This window comes from Adelges cooleyi, unplaced genomic scaffold, assembly GCF_023614345.1.
Source record: "Adelges cooleyi isolate 19-005CV unplaced genomic scaffold, UGA_ACOO_1.1 ACOO_flye_CR_arks_rails_tigmint_CR_PRNA_376, whole genome shotgun sequence".
NCBI lineage: Eukaryota > Metazoa > Arthropoda > Insecta > Hemiptera > Adelgidae > Adelges > Adelges cooleyi.
The window spans coordinates 12891732-12910986 of record NW_026096053.1 but is presented as its reverse complement, the minus strand read 5'-3'; the positions used below and the strand labels follow the sequence as shown (position 1 = coordinate 12910986).

Sequence of the window (19255 nt, the reverse complement as noted above, 5' to 3'; positions counted from 1 at the left end):
GAGAAAACGCAATTTTATCGCCTAAGTAAATATACGGTAATTTCAGTAGGTGCGTGTCGAGCATTGAGCACGGCCCACGGGCCACGGCAGTCGACAACCGGCGAAACTACGTCGTAAGCGGTAAGTCGTTACTCGTTGATCAGTGAGGCGAGGAGTCACGAGCTTAGGGTGGCTGGGGAGGACGGGGGGGGGGTGATCGTTGGTGTGCTCCGCTGCTATTGGCTGGTCCGGAAGTGGTGCGATACGATGGGCGCGCGCGATTCGTCGCGTCCGCCGGGCGGCGGTGGCCGTCGACCATGTGACGTGTGGCAAACACACGTTGCCGTCGGCGGTCGCGCGGCCACAGGTACGTAGGTCCGGTCGGCGACGTTGCGCGCGAATGGCCGTCGGGGCACTGGCGTTCGCCGTACATGCATATACGACTCGCTGACGTCCCGTGCCCCGGTGACGTCACTCGGGATCGCCATTGAGCGTACCTACAACCCGCCGGTCCCGTTTGAGCGGTTTGTGCGCGAAAAACGGCCGTCCGTCTTGACTCTCGATCGGCAATCTCAAATCGATGTCCGATATTGTGTCGGCTGGTCGCCTCATTATTGTATTACCGTCGCTCTATTAATAGACCAATAATAATATAATAGAATACACATAATTGGCATCGACTGTCGATTGTCGTCGGGCAAGTATTCGCGTTTTTAAATTGAATATTAGTTTTTAATAATAATTGTATTATTGAACACCAGTCGGCCGTTACTGTCGTCGTCGCCGGGATTGTTGTGGGTACGCCGTTCTCCCATAGGCCGACGTTATTATAATTTTATAATTTTCGATGGTTATAATGTTATAATATTATCTGTTGCCGTTTGGAAAACACCGGAATCCGGTTGAAATATAGATAGAACCGTTTTCGGGTATCCCGCCGTCAATGTGTTGCTCCGCATGATCACTTATCGACCTTTTACCGTTTAAATTATGGTAGTTCGTGTATGAAAACGAAATTTTTCATTTCAATTCCCAGCCTGCCATTCGAATTTCTTTATCGCATTAGTTCCTATAACACCGGCGTTCGTCATTTAACAATTTACCACGAAAAAGTTGCCAACCGATCAGTTTTTTTTTTATCAACCTTATCATATTCATCTGATCGTCATCAACTGAAGGGGCTCGACGGACGTGCAAGAGGCAATAAAAAGGTAACTACACCAAAGACTTAATGGATGCTTGGATACTATGTCGAGATCTATGTAAAATAATTATATTGTATAAATAAATATAAATTACCTACGTGTTATTTTACGCGTAATTATAATACATCACCTAACCCTTTTTATTACAACTTTTTCAACGAAAGCCTTAAAACTTTAAATAATGTGGACACACACTTGAGCATCGAGTAATGTAACACGAGTTTATGTTCGTGCATGTCAAGCAACAGCAACACATGTAATCATTATGGATACAGTACGCCAAAAAGTATATATTAATATATTATATACCCATCATTTAAAAAAAAAAAAATTTGTTTAAAGTTTTTTGGTATTTAATTTCTGCTTGTCGATTTTAATTTGCATTTGTTATGGTTCTTTTGAATTTTTATTACTTATCACGACATTGTACCTATGACACGTGTAATAGAGGTTAAACGGACAGTCATTGATCTCCCTTTACTTTGTCTTTCGTTACTATTGCTTTCGTTTGATATTTTACAGCGCATCAGACGTACAACCCTTTTGATATTGTTGCATGTTGTCTTGTACAATAGTTTGCAATAATTATCTTTGTTGTGATATATCAGATTATCATGGTTATTAGTACTAAATGCCTGAGGCATGTGTATTGCTAATTGTATTGTTAGTAGCTGTCTGGTTTTTATGCTAATTGTACCTGCAAATGTTGGTGAGTTCTCTTGTTACATTAATATACTAAAGGTATAATGTCAAATTATTTTGTATATTTAGCTGTTAGTTAGACATGGTTATTTTAGTTGTTAACATTATGTTACCTAGTTGTCCTTTAATTAATTACATGGTTAAAATTTGCAATTAATTTTTAAATTGGGTTTTCCAATAAATACAGATAATTTATAAGAAACGGCATAAATTATACTTATTAACAGCATAATAAAACAAATTAAAGCCACACATAATACAATCCAAAGTCTTTGTCAAACAATTATTTTGTTAGACGACTAGATATTTTATATATTTTGCACATGAACATTATTTCTTTCGCTAAACAATATTTACTTTTTTTTATTAGAAATATAATTATTTAAATCTTTTCTTTTTAATTTTTTTTAAAAAAAGTATTTTTTTTTTTAATTTAAAAAATAAACATGCAATCTTTTTAACTATTTCTTTTTGATGGTTGCTATTTGTTGTAGTTTATTTTGATGTATGCATTACTAACGAAAATTCCAATAAAATTGCCAATGAATTTCTGTATAATTATTCATAAAAGTATTAACCTTTTTCTATTATATTCTGCAATTGATAAGTAAAATTGTAATAATTTATTTTTTTATTTGATTTGCTGGCTCTAGTCTAAGAGTACTATGTTTTATTGTTATATTATCATTTTTATTTTTTATTTTATTTTTTCTGATTTATCAATATGAGTTCATTTAATGAACTACTTATGTTTGGTATATGCAGTTTATATTTATTTATAATTTAACAATATTTTGATAAGTATGGTAATGATAAACCAAAATAATTACATTAATGCTAGATGAATATAATACAATTATTCTACATAAATGTGACTTGGGTCTCTATGATAATATTTAATTGTACTAATTCAATATAATCTAAACTATCAATAGACAATATATTGGTTCTATTTTATTACTCTTGTGGTATATGTAGCTTGAAAGTTTATTATTAAGTATAATATATAGGTATGTTTTATTATTGCATGAAGTATACCCAAGTCATTTTTTTCATCAAACTTAAAATGTTGGTATGAATGATAATAACTTTATTTTAATAATAGGCAGACAAATTGTGGTAATTTTTAAAAAAACTGAAACGTTTTATGTCTGCCCCCACCATACACAAACTCTTTTTTTTGAGGTGCTGTAAGAATTATTTATGTTTTTATACATTCAAATAAAAACATGCTTATAAATTTAAAAAGTTTTCATTAATTTACAATATTGTAATGACAGTAAATACAATTATTACAAATATTTGTATTATGACTTTAGCAGAACCATAAAAGAAACACTTTGATGTATTTAATTTGTTTTAAATTTTGTTATGTAAAGAAATAAAAGTTCAGAAACTCAGGGACGTTGTAGCAATCGTTTTGAGCTAATTGAAAATGACAATTATTTTAGGTACATTTAAGCAAGTTGTTTTTTAAAAAAACTATTGTCACGTTACTGTTATTTGCTTGTTTCTTTGGCTTGTCATAAACAGAGCGCTATGAAAATGTATGTTATCTTATAACAACTTCTAAAATGAAATAAAAAGTGCTGTTTTTTTTGTTGTAATTTTTTGCTTATTGACGACCATTGACAAAAGCCCAGATATATTTTATCTATAATTTTTTTTCTCAGTGCGTATGCATTAGAACTTTTCTTTGGTTTTTGTCTACTTGTCGCGTCAGTCATTGCTGGCCATGGGGCAATACAAATATTTTAACACTGTAATAATATAACATTATACATTTAATGAAAAATGAATTTCAATGAAACCGATTTCAATTACACTTTGGTAGGGTAACCTTAAGTGAAAATTCAAAGACTTAAAAGTGTTTTGCCGTTTTTGTCAATGAGTTCTAGTTATGGAGAAAATTGACTATAAAGTTGATGAAACACTTTAAATAGATGATAAATAGAAGAATGTCACCACTTGTTATGTTTGTGCCTTCTGAAATTTTGTATTTATCACCGACTTAAAACAAAGTTCCATCAAATTAAAAATATATTTTTCTTATTAATACTTAAATTATATAAAATAAATAAAAAGCGAGCAGAGTGGGGTCAGAACTCGGAGAGGTCACAAGATTGATTTTAAATTATTATATTATTACAATTAATTTAATTAAAAAAAAGTTTACTTCAGATTTCTGCGAAAATTATATAATTTTTTTTTCAGTTCCCATTTATTGTTATTGTTGTGCAACCTGACCTTTTGTCATAATGTGAATATTATTTGTTGAAGGACAATTATAATAAATGTAAAGTTTTAATTTAACATTACACTACCTTTTATTGTAGTAGGATGGGAAATTTTTTCTATTATGTGTATTAGTAGTATATTTTATATTTATATTATTCTGTTCAGTATTTCTACGTTTTCAAAACACATTGTTGTTATAAAAGTATAATTCATAGTTGTTTCGTCTTAAAGCGTAAAAGTATTCAACTTTAAAATATCAGTGAAATTATTAATTGTCTTAAATTGTTTAGTTTCAAAAAAGTTTATATTTTGTATTGCTCACTAAATGTACACTGACGGCACAACAAATGTTTGTATTTCTGGTCTGGTTAAACTAACAATTTTTTTTTATTTATTACATTAATTATAAAATATAAATGATCCGACGATTTTTATATTATATATTATAATTAGATATGACTTAACTTTTTAAAAGAGTTTTTATTATTTAACAAATTGAACTATAGTTATATGAAATAGAGTTTTATTTAACTGATTTTAAAATAATCTAAAACTTTTGTCCTATGTTGTTGAAATATGATTTCTTTTGGCATTTAGTGTTTCTAAGTACAAATCATACAAAATTATCCTAAGGTAATAAAATTAAAAATACAAGTAATTTTTAAATATAATTGTATAATATGTAAAATATGTAATTCGTTTTAACTTATTGAGTTAATTATCATTTTCGTTAGTATATTGAATAATATTTTGTAGAATTTAAATAATTATATAGAACTCGTCCTTGTCTTAAATAAAAAAACCTTTTTTAATTTGTACCTACTTAAATTATAATTTTCTGATGTTCACAAAAGTAAAAAAAAAAAGTAAAAAATTAGGAATTCCGTTTTTCTGGTTTTTATTATTTATATATATATTTTTTTTTGTGGCCATTCATATATTTTTTGTGTTATCAAACGCACGAAGGGAAAGCAGCCTCGTTGACGGCAAATCATGATTATTTAAGTATCAGAATGAGGTCTACTCGTTTACAATAATATATTATGTTGTACACTTGTACCTGCATTCAGTACAAACGCGGTGAACTGTTATACGTACGTGTTTTAAGGTCATCATGGTCAAGTTGTAAGCTAAAATTATATCTTGTTTAGACATAAAACCTGTTTCATAGTCCACATTTTAGTTGTCTGTTGAAGTACATCCGTCATTTACTTCATTTTATTTTATTTCTCGCGTGGTTCAATAGACATAGATACCTATAAAAAATGTATAGTTAATGAAATATTTAGGCCTAATACCTATTTTAATTTTGGGTTATTAATATCATGATTAATTCCTATCAGTTTAATTTGTTGTTTTTTTTTAAATATATAATTCGAAGTTTTCACTTGCGCTTTTGATTGGTTATCTATTTCGAATTTACATATAATTAAAAATAACTGGATTTTGTCGAAAACTAAAAAACCCGGGAAAAGAATCAATTTAAAAAGTAAAATTAAGTAATGTGACAACAATTATTATTAACGGACGTGTTATAATATGTTAATAGATTATTTTTCAGACAGTCTAGAATTTTAATGATACAAATTGTAATCATGAACATGATCAGTTATACTAAGCTTCGAAGAACTTAGTAAATTTTGTTTACAACACTTAACACATTTTTTTACGCTTTAATGTGGTTTATGTATACATTTTTTATCTTTTCGTGTTTTTGCATGGTAAACCCAATCGCTTATTGAAAGAAATCAAAAGATGTCATGTTAGGTATAAGGCGGACTCGGGAATATAGATTTAAAATTATTTTGTACGGCACATTTTTTTCCCTTGACTGTAGGCAACAGTATTATAATCAAAAATATTAAATTCAACGCTGTGTACATAAACATAAACCCCGGATGTATTTTTTTTTTTGTAGAGAAGTGTCAAAATATATTATATTTTCAAATATTTCCGTCACGCGAATTGTTTTTCTGATTCCATTGTTTTCCACCTGTGGTGTTTACTACAGTCACCTGATATTGGGTGTCGATAAAAAAAAAGTTTTCAAGTCGACATATTTTCTACTAACCGTATATAAAACGGTCGTTAAATTATTTACATTGGCGTTATCGATTGGTCAAGTACGGAACAATGTAATTAGGCGCGATTTTATGACCTCGCTTATATTATATCATCATTATTATTATTATCGTGTCGTCATAAAAGTACTTTTTTCTTTTCTTAAACCTAAACAGACTCGGAGGGTGGGGAGAAAGGACAATACATCTTGGGGGGATTGAGTGGAATGACAGGGACAGACGTTGAACTTCTTAAAATGCATCCGGTCAGTCTGTCTGCATAGGTTTTTTTTTTGCACGATCTCTGACACGCTTAATCTTGGTCTGCGCGTGGTGTTTGTGTGTTCCATTCAACAATTTAATGTAGTTATTAACCCTTCCTGTTTTGTTAATATTGTTATGTGTGTTAAATATGTACCTTTAAGAGTAGGAGAGCTGTTCTATAGCTGTAGGAAAACACTCGAATACGGTATTGGAAAACCCTAACCAACACACGAGTCACGGATGACCTTGTTGAATGTCGAATCTGCGGTTTTGTACATACATATATGCACGGTAGATACCCGTTGTGTTAACAGTGTGTTTTTAGACATCAACACAAGTCGTATGTAGTTGTGTGTGTGTATTTCACAAAATTTTAAACAATTTTTTTTTTTGATAGCATAGTAAAATAATATGCACACTTACAGAAGACTAGATGTAAAACGTGTAACGGTATGTTTAAGTTATTTTTTTTTTTCAATTGCGAACGCAAAGTTGCTCTTCAGAAATACTTATTTTTAATAAACGTTGCATTCGTTATTAACAGAATTATTTTGATTATTCGGAATTATTAATTATTATTCGTTTAAAACAATTTCTTTTTACAAATTTCAAATTATTTCACTTAAACTTTTATCATTTGACGAAAACAACCAAATTAAATCTCATTCGGGATACAATTTACTTGTGCGATAAAATTTTGATTTTTTTTTGGTGATCCATGAAAAATGAATAAATTTGGCGACTTAGCGAATTTGTTAGCTTAATGTAAACAAAAAATTAGCTTATTTTTTATGTATAAGATATATTTAAATGATGTTTGATTCAATTGTAAATCGTTGTTACAATAAAAGTTCGACATAACTTTTAAGTTTGTTTGGTTTTTAGCTGTTAAAATACATTTTTTGTTTTGAAATTATATTTTTTATATACTTGCCTGGTGTGGAGGTCAATTTTGTTAATTTAAAAGTATTAATCTTTCTTCGTTTTACTCGTGGTTACTATTTGCTACTTTTTTTGTTTATTATTTATGCAACATGTTTTGTGTCCTATTCATTTGTTTTTATAAACTCGCCCAAAACACTTGCATGAACTCAAATTTCATATTCATATACTTATCCACGGCATCGGAATTTGTCTTCTTTTTTCCAAGCAATGTCCTGTATTTAAATGTTTACAGCTGTTTAACAAAAATGTTAAAATAAAGTTACTATTGTCTATTGGTGGTTTGATTTAACGAAAAGATATTCGTGTACTAGGTTTTAAGTGTTTTCATACATCCACACCAAAGCAAAATTCGTTAGTTGCCACTTGTTTCACAGGTTAGGTCATGATGTGGTGCCTTCCAACTAAAAAGTTAAACAAAATTGTTCTTTGACAGTGCGTACCAACCAAACTATATGAACACATACCGTGTATTTATTTAGTAAAATTATATACTTTTTAGCGATAAAAAAACTGACGAATTAGCAGTATGTTTATGTTAAATTGTTCGAACATCTGTAAGGCCATTCAGTCTAACGCGGGCAAAACATTTTTTTAATCTATTTAAATGTTGTTGCAACCGGTTATATGGTAACTGGTATGTGTTTTCCAACACCGGTCCTGATCTTGATAAGACAAAGCAAATACGCGTTTGTAACAAATACATATTTAAGTAGTAGTAGTACTACTACTTAGGTAAACCGACGGGTAAATATTTTTTTATTGTTTCTTTATGAAAGGTATTTTTTACATTATTACCATTTTTCCAATGTTCAATAAAAAAAAAAAAATAGCGATGTAGGTAGACTACATAATGTGGTTTATTATAATTATTTGTACAAAACGTTACGTCATGTTTCTGCTAATATACGAAATTATATTATTTGCAATTCAATTTGAAAATTTAAAGTTTATATCGTAGCTTAGATCCACGTATTAGTGGGTATATACCTATTAAATTCAGGGTCTGATATTTGTCATCAAAATTTAGTGCTCTTAATAAAGTTACTAATTATTATTACTCGTTGTTTAATGGTCGTTTGAGATTAGGTTCGAGGCTCCTGACTCATATTTATTGCGATTGTGCGCCGGCTATTTAGGAACAAATATAGATATTTTAAAACATTAAAAAAAAATACATTTAATTTGTCATTAGCAAATTTGTATACTTTAGGATAAATTTATCCTAAAATGTATACAATTATGATAGCGTTGTTAGTCCAATCGTGTGTTTTTTGAGGAGAGGTTATGTTTGGAAACCCGTAAAAGTAAAACGATAACCATCATAATCGTTAATATCAATAATATCTAGATTTAATTGATTGGTTCGGTAATATTTGTGTAAGGGTGCGAATTACTATAAAAAAATATATTATGTGACATAGCAAAAACTTAATTATAGAAATAAGAAAATTTTATCGATTGATTTTTTCAATACTTAAAAGGTATTTTAGCCGGTCAATAAATTAAAAAGATATAAAATAAAAATATTGCCCCGTGATTACATTACTTGGCTATTAATTTGTGATTCGATATGGATGATACGTCTTTTAAGTTAAAGGTCAATTCGTTTCTGAGGTCTAGAAATATCAAAGCTTATAAAAGTACCAATGATTTTTAATAAAAATGATAAGACAATGTACAATGTACGGTTTTTTTAAAAATTATTTATTATCGTCGGCGAGGTCAGATTGTGTCTTGCTGACTAGTTACTCTACTAGTTGTCGATTACAATGATATTATACCTTTAATATATGCAACATTGAGCAAAAACAAAGAAAATTGTCGGAAAAATAGATAATAGAACGAAATAGTATAAAATGTCTACATTTTACAATGAACGTAATAATATATGCTTCCTGCTTAAGTGCAGTTAGTCTCGAACGATATTATACGGTTGTCGAATGCATTTTACGATTTACTATTTAGTCTGGGGATGGACCTGTAAATAGCACTTGTTAGATTAGAAAAAAAAAATAACAACATTCCTCTCCAAAGAAGACTTTCGAAACTCATTAAATGGTTGGTCCCGTTGCTTCCAGCGCGAAGAAAAAAAAATATCCAACACGATTTTGTGACTTTAATAAACAAACCTTCAACTCTTGGTCTACATTGTTATTGCGTTTGTACATTTTTTTTTTCATTTTAATTTATAAAATAATAACATGTGGCGGTGTTTCGATGTAAACTTGACCTTAGCGCGAGATGGATATTTGTGTGTGAAATATTTGCATAATTCACTTATAATAATATACACATTATACACCCAGGGGTTAAAGTAATTCGAAAGTACGTATACCTTAAGTAGTTTATTCCAGTCTTCAAATTTTGCACTGCAAACTAAACACAAGAGTATTGTTTACCTCTTATCGTTACTGAAAATTTGGTATTAACATGATTTTTTCCAACAACTGTTGATAAACTATTTTTATATATCTTAGAATTTTCCCAATTTTTTTTGTTTGAAACAATCGTTAAAGAATTAACGAATTGCTTGGATTTTAGTTTCATAAAAAAAAAAAAAAATTTCCTGCGAGTATTGTTGGTTGAATTGAATGTTTTTAAATAAGTTAAACAAGTGTCCGTTGTGTTTTACTCGATTTGTTTTCATGGCTGATGTTGGTCAGGTGTAACTGATTATTAATACTTTGATACAATATGAACTTTGGTTTCTTTCGTTCGTAATCGTCTTTCTACTAACACTTTATAAATATTAATTACATTATATAAATGTATATACTTATTGTATTGATTTAATTATTTTCCACTAAATAATGAGTTTATAATGATTTTAATTGGGTCATATATAGTTTTTTTTTAATACTTTACTATATGTTGTTATTATATTTTTTGTTTCAGTAGTCATTTGATCCACAATGAGCGATGATGGCGATACAACTCCAAGTCTTTCACAAAACGGTGGAGCTCAGTATAATCTAAGCCGCAAAGAGGTAAATTGAATTGTTAATTATGCCGTTATATTTATTTTTTCAATATTCAATAATTATGTTTATTATTGTGAACACTAATAATTGGGTTTGAGAGTGTATGTAGTTTTCATAATAATATTTGTTTAATTTCTAGGCATTTTTGGCTAGTACTACAACTACTAGTATGGTAATTGAAAGCAACGTTGAAACAACACCATCGAGTACAATGAGGTAGGTGACAAATGCTTTACAGTTTTAAACTGTGAATCAATTATTATTTAAAAAATTAAATGCATGTTTTTAAAGTAATAGCACAATTATTTATATACACAATATTTATACTATGTATTTGTTATTGTTTCATATTGCAGTTTTGAATCTTCGACAAACCAAATAGAAATGTGTAAGTTTCCATTTCAAAGTATTAACGAATACTTATTAATTATTAAAATTACATATTGGTAGATGTGATTACCGGTAGGTGACTAATTGTTATTATTTTTAGATGGGCCTGACCAAGTGCTGCCCGCTACAGAGCTATATACAAGCATTCCAAATGGAAGAGTGAAATTAAGAATTGAAAAAGGTTCTGATTCAACTCCCATATCCGTTCCTGGTCTTTTAAGTAATGCAGTAGAAAAATATGGCGACAAGCCTGCATTGAATTACAAAGCTGATAATAAATGGATTAGTGTTACATACAAGTAATTAATAGATTACAAAAATTGTTCTACTTCCAATGATTTCACTTAATTTACTGTTTTTTTTTTCCATAGAGAATATGAACAAAACGTACGAACTGTGGCCAAAGCTTTCCTCAAGTTAGGTTTGGAAAGGTACCATGCCGTATGCATAATTGGGTTTAACTCTCCAGAATGGTTTTATTCAGATTTGGGAGCTATTTACGCTGGGTATGTTAAATAAATTTAAGTTTTATTTAGATCATTATAATTAAATATATTTAATTATATATTTATATATTTTTTTAAACAGTGGTTTTGCTGCTGGTATGTACACTACAAATCTTGCTGACGCTTGTCATCACTGTTTATCGACGAGCAGAGCAAATATAGCTGTTGTAGAAGATGGAAAACAGTTGGACAAAATACTTTCAGTCAAAGACCGCTTACCTCATTTAAAGGCCATTATTCAATATGAGGGCAAACCAACAGTCGAAGGGGTTTTATCTGTAAGTCACTATCATACTGCTTTGTCTGTATTGAATATTTTTTAATTTTTTGATTTTGGTTTTAAAAGTGGGAAGATGTTATGAGAATAGGTGCAGCCGAAACCGATGACAATCTAAATCAAGTATTGAAATCTATGGGAGTCAACGAATGTTGCACATTAGTTTTTACGGTAATAATAATTATAAAACATCCTATACACATAATGATCTGGTCGATCTGACAGGATAATTTGGTTACATCAAATGTCATGTGTAGACGTGTGGTCTGACTAAAATCCTGTGGGATGTTGTCAGATGGCCACACCATCAAGGGACCTTAATAATAATCCGTAGTGTTGTCCTAAGGGTATACATTACGTGTACTCTTAGAACTACTCCACTGATAATAATAACACAAATTATTGGATTACTTACTGACTTTTGGTAATATGTCTAGTCTGGAACCGAAGGCCCATCAAAGGCGGTTATGGTCAGCCACGACAATTTACTCTACAACGCCTATTTGATAACAAACTTCCTATCTCTGGAACAATGTAAAGAAGTTCTCGTGTCTTACTTGCCATTGAGTCATGTAGCTGCGCAAGTGAGTTGAAAACATTTTTTTACCGTTGTCCATCCACAAAACAATCAAAATATAATCTTTTAAAAATTATTTTTCAGATAACGGATATATATTGTGCTATCACGGTGGGAGGTCAAGTGTATTTTGCCGAAAAAGATGCGCTTAAGGTTTGTTGACAGCTTTAATTTAATTTTGGGTTTTTCTTTCAGTACATATTATTAATTTGCTGAATCAAATATTTTAATTTAGGGTACTTTAGTGACTACACTTCAAGTGGCAAGGCCTACAGTTTTCTTAGGCGTTCCGCGTGTCTGGGAGAAAATCAACGAAAAGTTGGTCAGTATTGGCAGAAAATCCGGTTCCCTCAAGAAATACATTGCAGATTGGGCGAAACAAGTTGGTTTACATCACTACGAAGAAGCGATGAGAGGGTTAGTATACTTTCAAATGTTCACTGTCATATTATCAACTTTTAACAGAATAATGTATAATATTTGTATATAATTTGCGCATTGTGTAATATTTAATGATTTGGTTGTAGGAATGAAAAGGAAACGTATTCATACAAATTCTTCAGATGGTTAATATACGGTCGTATCAAGCAAGCCATTGGTTTTGATAGATGTAAATGCTTTATCTCTGCCGCTGCTCCAATATCCGTTGAAATTAAAAAATATTTCATGAGTCTGGATATACCGTTATGTGAAGTTAGTATTGTTGTTTTTTGTAGTTTTAATTATTTTATCATGTCTAATTGTGTATTTTATTTATAGGCATTTGGAATGTCTGAATGTAGTGGCGCACATACGCTGAGTATTCCCACTGATGAAAATGTAGCTGGAGTAGGTAAAACGTTAGATGGCGCTAAAACAAGGATAGACAAACCCGATAAAGATGGCAATGGCGAGGTAATGATTTTTATTAATCAAATCGCATTTCATTTGACTTATGTTTTATAATTGTGTTCTAGTTATGTCTGTATGGACGCCACATATTTATGGGCTATTTGGATTTACTCGATAAAACAAAGAGTTCATTGGACGAGGAAGGTTGGCTTCACTCGGGAGATATTGCACAAATCGATGACAAAGGGCACGTTGTCATCACCGGAAGAATAAAGGTATTACTGGTTATTGAGTTGATTCGCTCAAAAGCACATTTTATTTGACTTTATGTCTATTTGTAGGAATTGTTAATCACAGCTGGGGGAGAGAACATACCACCTGTACTAATTGAAAACAACGTTAAAGCAGAGTTGCCTATAGTTAGCAACGCTTTATTAATAGGAGACAAGAGGAAATTTTTGTCCATTCTATTGTCGTTAAAAGTAAAAAAAAAAATTAATTAATTCCATTAAATAAAATTATTTAAAGTAAAGAATGTATTAAAATATCATTTGACATGTGTTTATTTAACTAGTGTGAAGTTAATCCTGAGACTACAGAACCTTTGGATGATTTGACACCCGAAGTTATTTCGTGGTTGAAATCTCAAAATTGCGATTATACCAAAGTTTCCGAAATTATAGCCAACAAACCCAAAGAAGTAATGGAAGCCATTCAAAAAGGTATTGACAAGGCAAACAAAAAGGCAGTGTCCAATGCTCAAAAGGTCCAGAAATTCGCGTTCATGCCAGCCGACTTCTCCACACATACCGGAGAATTGGGTAAGTTACTGGAATTCAGCATTATTTTAATAAAGTTATTTTTTTAACTCTTTGACAAGCGATAAAGAATACACAGATGATAGTCAAGTAGTAGAATAGGATTGGAAAATCGAAAAAAAACTTTTTTATATCTGAGCAAATTATGTATATACACGTCTTATTTTTAACAAAATTTAAATTAGAACTAACAGAGTAAAGCACATAATTTTTCTCTGGGTTTTATAACGTCATTTTATTAGTCAACAACCTTTAAAATAAAGAAAACAAAAACACATGGGCAGTTTATACATACTATATAAAATACACACGTCCATGCTTCTTTTGGCAAATCATTTATAATGTATATAAATGTCATTGCTTTAGTCGAGGGGTTAAAAATAAATGTTCATAACTGCGTAATTGTTATTGTAGAAAAATCTTCAGTCAATTATTCTGGTTTAAATGCAGTAGTGTAGTCTGAGTGTATACACGCTATGTGTATTCACCTCCCACTCTCTGAGTGCAGCGTGTACTTGTGCCCAAATTGTGTATCCACGGATAGAGTACACAATTTTAATTATGAGTACACGCTGTACTCAGAAAAATGGGAGCTACATCAGCGTGTATGCCCTGACAACTACATCATTGAATGTAAAATTATTATATCTTATATTTTTGACAGGTCCGACATTGAAAGTTAAACGTCCAGTTGTGTACGAAAAATACCAAGACCTAATTGAGGAGTTCTACAAGAACACATAAGCCGTTTAACAACAGCAGACAACTTTTTATTATTATTACGTGCGTCCTTTTGTTGGTTCCACGAATAAAAGTATTTACATAGCTCTAAATAAAATGCTCACAGGGTGTTAAGGTTATCCTCTTTAATTATACCATTGTACTACCACGGCTACGAATGTGTTATTTTGTTTGAATCGTGTAGGTTTCTTTTTGCTAGAAACTTTTGTTGTACTTAAATTGTATGAATTTTAGTGTTTTTCATTACTTCATTTATTACCTTTTTGTTACCTTGTGATTTGAATTTGTACTGGTGTGTGTACATAAATTTAAGTTTTCTTCTCTAGGTAACCCCTATGTCTTTTATTTTAATTTTATAGTCAAGGTTTTATTACTCTATTAGAAATATTTTTATTGTGATATTTTTTTTTCAAATAATTCGAATTTTTACGATATATATATACATATATATTATATTTTTAATAACAGAATATTATTTAAATTTAAATACATTTATTTGGTGAAAAAATAAATAATAAAATTACAGTAATATATAAAATATATTTTATTTTTCAATATAAGTAATTGATATTATTTTACTAAGCATTATATTGTATGTTTGTGTAAACTGTAAGTAGGTAAATTCGTTATGATTGGCTGTATACATTTTTAAAACAATATACTTTTTAGTTTTATACTAATAAGAAAAAAATAGTTATTATTTTGTTATATGTTTTTTTTTTGTTATTCTATCCAAATCATGCATGTTTATATAATTTTCTAATTGTGTGTGCGCGACTACATATTATGTGAAACTCTACACAAAATTAAGCTATACACTTACTAACTCGAGGTTTTTTTAAAAAACAATTTGTTATTATACTATAATATAATTATTGATTTAAAAGGTTTTTTACAATTTCTTCTCGATGTCAATTATTTTTAGCTTCGATGTGTTGTTATTATTCTCGTGTATAATATAGTAAAATAATTTCGCTAGCATTATTTAATACCAAAAACATTAGATTTGATCTCTTTAACAAATCGTTGCCTTAAAAAATTAATTTTATTTATATTGACTTACATAAAATATACTTACATTTGCTTACTCTTGTGAACAAAAGTTCTGTTTTTTTGTGTATATAAATAGAAGAAATTAGTTAATTTGATTATCATTTAAGTGGTAAGACAATAAATAGTTTTCGATACTTAACGCTTGCACGATCATCAACAATTTATTTAATAAATCAAATAGTAATTTTTTTTATTCGATATATTAATTTTGTACAGTAAACTCTGTAAATATTTTTAAACCGATTATAAACTACAACATCAAAATACATAATATATATATATTTTTAGCCAGTTGTTGAATAATGCTGCATAATTTTATTGTAACTATTTATTTATTAAACTCGATTTTGTCATTGTGTGCTACTTTTTATTTATACAATATTATTTCATAATATTAGGTGCTCGTTTTAATAAATGTTAAATGACGTTATGATATTTGGTACTGACGGGAAGTGTAATACAATAAAACATGATAATTTAATTATAATACAACGATAATTGTGGAAATATTTATTTTTCAGGACAATTTTTTAGCGTTTCCTATTTTGACAATCCGAGTATAAGAATTAATGTATAAAAACAATTTATAAATATTTTAGCTTTGATGCGTTGGTTTTTTTTTTAAATTTTAGTACAAATCAAACGCATACCCGACGAACCTTGCTAAGACATCAAAATGGCGCCGCTCAGCAATTAACAATATTTAAATATTATTAGTTGTACCCAGTCATTGTACTTGGTTGTATTTTTTTTATATTGTCCATTTGGAGAGTTTAGTTCATAAGAATTACGTTATTACTATAACAAGCACAATATTTTTCATCAACTCGTTTATGTTAACAAATTTTTAGACCATTTTGACTACTCCAGGTAAAATAGGGCAGTTAGTAGCTAACTAATAAAATGAGTGAAACATTTAGATACAGATGTACAATCGTGTACTAAAGATGAGAATAAGATGATTTTTCTTTAAGTATAATAACATGATAGAAGCTTTTGTTAATTTTGGGGATACGTTTTAAAATAGATTACTATTATACCACATTTTTCATTGGTGTTTGCGACACCGTTCCAAATTTCATCTTTATGGACACCATCTTTATACTTGTCGTGTGAAAGATCATACAAAATATGTATTATTTCTCATGTTTTATATATTTTCTCTTGTTAATTAATTAAAAAGCATGTCTCCAAAAGCAATGTCTTTTGTGTACAATGTACTGAAAGATGGACTGTCAATTGGCTTTATCAAAGTCTTAGACTGTTTGGCGGATGCCAAGCCTGCAGCGATTATGGAAACAGCCAAAGCCACATTCAAACCTACCTGCAAAGCCGGCGGAGACGTTGGCGTCAAACCCGTGGACGCGCGAACGGTGGCTTTGAATTGTTGCTGCATACCACTTAATTTTGCACATTATTCCGTTGTACCGTTTGATTTCTAGTATTAGTACACTTCGTAATTTATTTTTTTCTTGTTTTTATTGGTATTACGCCCATGTTGACTGTATCCATTACTTTTTATATTCATCTGTTGTAGTTACTTTTTTATACTTCCTGTCAATCCTCACTCTTTCTTGTCCTTTTATTGCTCGGCACTTTCTGAAGCCAATAATGTTTAATACCGTATGCTCTTTGATGATTCCCATTCGAAGCCACGGACGTCAAACCGACAACCAAAGCCGCCGGCCGAGGAACAGGTACGGTAACCGAACGCGGTGGCCAAACCACACCGTCGTGGACGCCGAGCATGAAGCCAGGCTCGCCAGGTTAAAGGCCACCGCTATGAGCTTGAGAAAAAGGTCCGGTTGCCTGGACATATCCAACGATAAAGGATTGCACTATTCGGGGGGTTTTAACATACCCTTGTGGCTTGTACCTTGCACCTCCATGCCTATTTGATTCACTGTAATTATTTATTTGATTCATAATATTATTATTGTCATTAGTTTCTTGTTGATTGTTTTGTATAAATGTACATGGCATTTTCCTTATTTGTTTGTTGTTTTTAAATCGTTGTTATCATGTTATTCTGTGTAAATAAAAAAATATAAAAATTTCATGACAAATAAAATATGTTGCATTTCTTTATACATAATTATTTCATTTAGTATTTCCGTTTGAAAAAAACTATAATAGTGGTATTCAAATTATATGAATTTCAAAGGCATCTTTTTGTTTTCTATGCTATTATAACAAGCGCTTTCACAAACGCAAAAAAATATTCAAGCGAAATGATGTTATAAATTGAGAATGATTTTAAAGCAGTGATTTAAAAAAAAAAAACTGTTCACAAAAGACAAATTTTGACCATACCTATCACAAAATAATAAAAATTACACAAATCTAGAAAACCTATTGGATTTTGGAAATTTGTTTCGAGTGAGCAGCGAATCGATGGTAATTTTTGCCCGGAACTTTATATGATACCTACAAAATTAAAAAAATATGTTATTAAATCAAATCCGAAGAAGAATCCCGTTTTTGAGAATACTTAAGCCTAACCTTTATTATTTGTCTTTATTTAATCCGTATCTAGTACCTAAGTTGTTGCTGTTTATTCTTTTGTATAACTTAAATAACTGTACTCGTTACCCCTTTGGGGTGTAAAAACTTTAAATAAACAAATAAATATAATAATAATATGTCGGGTTACTGTATTATACAATCAAATGTTGCAAATAAATCAACGGTCGTGACGATGGCCGTTGTTTTATTGTAACTATCAACTTGTCTTAATTTTACTGTGTAATTGTTTTGTCTTATAAATCTTTGTACCTATCGGATTTAAATTGTTTGTGTAATATTTTTATTGTTTTCTTGTTTTCTATTTCTCTTGTAAATCTTTAATTATCAAATAGTATCTATGTCTCCAAATGCAATGTCTTTTGTATACAATTTACTGAAAGACGGGCTGTGTCAATTGGAATTATCAAAGTCTTAGACTGTACAGACTGTTCTGGCCAGTCTCAACCGTTGGGTACGTTGAAATCTTTACCATATTATGTTATTCTGTGTAAATAAAAAATCATTTTTCATGATAAAATAAATGTTCCATTTCGTTATCATTGAAAAATACGGATAAAAAAGTGTACAGATGTTTGATAGTTTTAATTTTTAAGATACAGTAAAATAAATATGTAATAAATATTAAAAAAAGTGGCAAAATGTTGTAGGACTGTGGGCTTTCGTTATTAAGTTAATTTTGCTATTATTGAAGCTAATACTATTTTGCTGAAACACTTGAATTGTACTTTCCCGAAAGTTGCAAAAAAATACATAATATCCGTTTTTGCTATCCTACCACAGGTTTACAGTTATTTATAATAGTTGTCCATGTAATAAATTATAATTGTATGCAAAACGAAGATAAGATGATAAATAAAATGTAATCATAAAAAACCAGGATCATGATAATGTTATAACCGTTTATTAATATAATACACCAATCTTTCAAAATAGATTAAGTATAATACGTACCTATATTGTGTAAAAACTTATTATCGAACATAATAAAAATATGTTATTATACGATAGACAGGTTAACATAATTTAGTGCGCAATGATCATGTTTATTATATTAAGTATTTATAACTTTATAATATAATCTTTTAAACAAATATAATATTACGTTGCGGACCGGAAAAAAAACGTCTGCAACTTTGTGCCTTAAAATAAAAGTCGTATAAAA

At 30.0% G+C, this 19255-nt stretch overlaps 1 protein-coding gene across 4 annotated transcripts; it reads left to right on the top strand.

Annotated features, from left to right (window-relative positions):
* The first annotated feature begins 547 nt into the window (after window positions 1-547).
* LOC126840244 (very long-chain-fatty-acid--CoA ligase bubblegum) lies at window positions 548-14957 on the top strand. Of its 4 annotated transcripts, none has more exons than XM_050575867.1 (17): window positions 548-1190; window positions 10292-10380; window positions 10514-10590; window positions 10731-10762; window positions 10865-11063; window positions 11136-11270; window positions 11353-11548; window positions 11617-11718; window positions 11985-12131; window positions 12209-12277; window positions 12360-12541; window positions 12652-12817; window positions 12884-13018; window positions 13081-13230; window positions 13297-13437; window positions 13530-13776; window positions 14438-14957. In XM_050575867.1, exons 2-17 carry the CDS (start codon window positions 10306-10308, stop codon window positions 14515-14517), a joined length of 2133 nt encoding a protein of 710 aa, XP_050431824.1. In that variant the 5' UTR covers window positions 548-1190; window positions 10292-10305; the 3' UTR covers window positions 14518-14957. The 4 variants fall into 4 exon arrangements, with proteins under 4 accessions (XP_050431824.1, XP_050431822.1, XP_050431823.1 ...); XM_050575865.1 differs by having other exon boundaries at window positions 10289-10380; window positions 14438-14956; XM_050575866.1 differs by lacking the exon at window positions 548-1190 and adding an exon at window positions 6760-6898 and having other exon boundaries at window positions 10289-10380.
* The last annotated feature ends 4298 nt before the right edge of the window (window positions 14958-19255 follow it).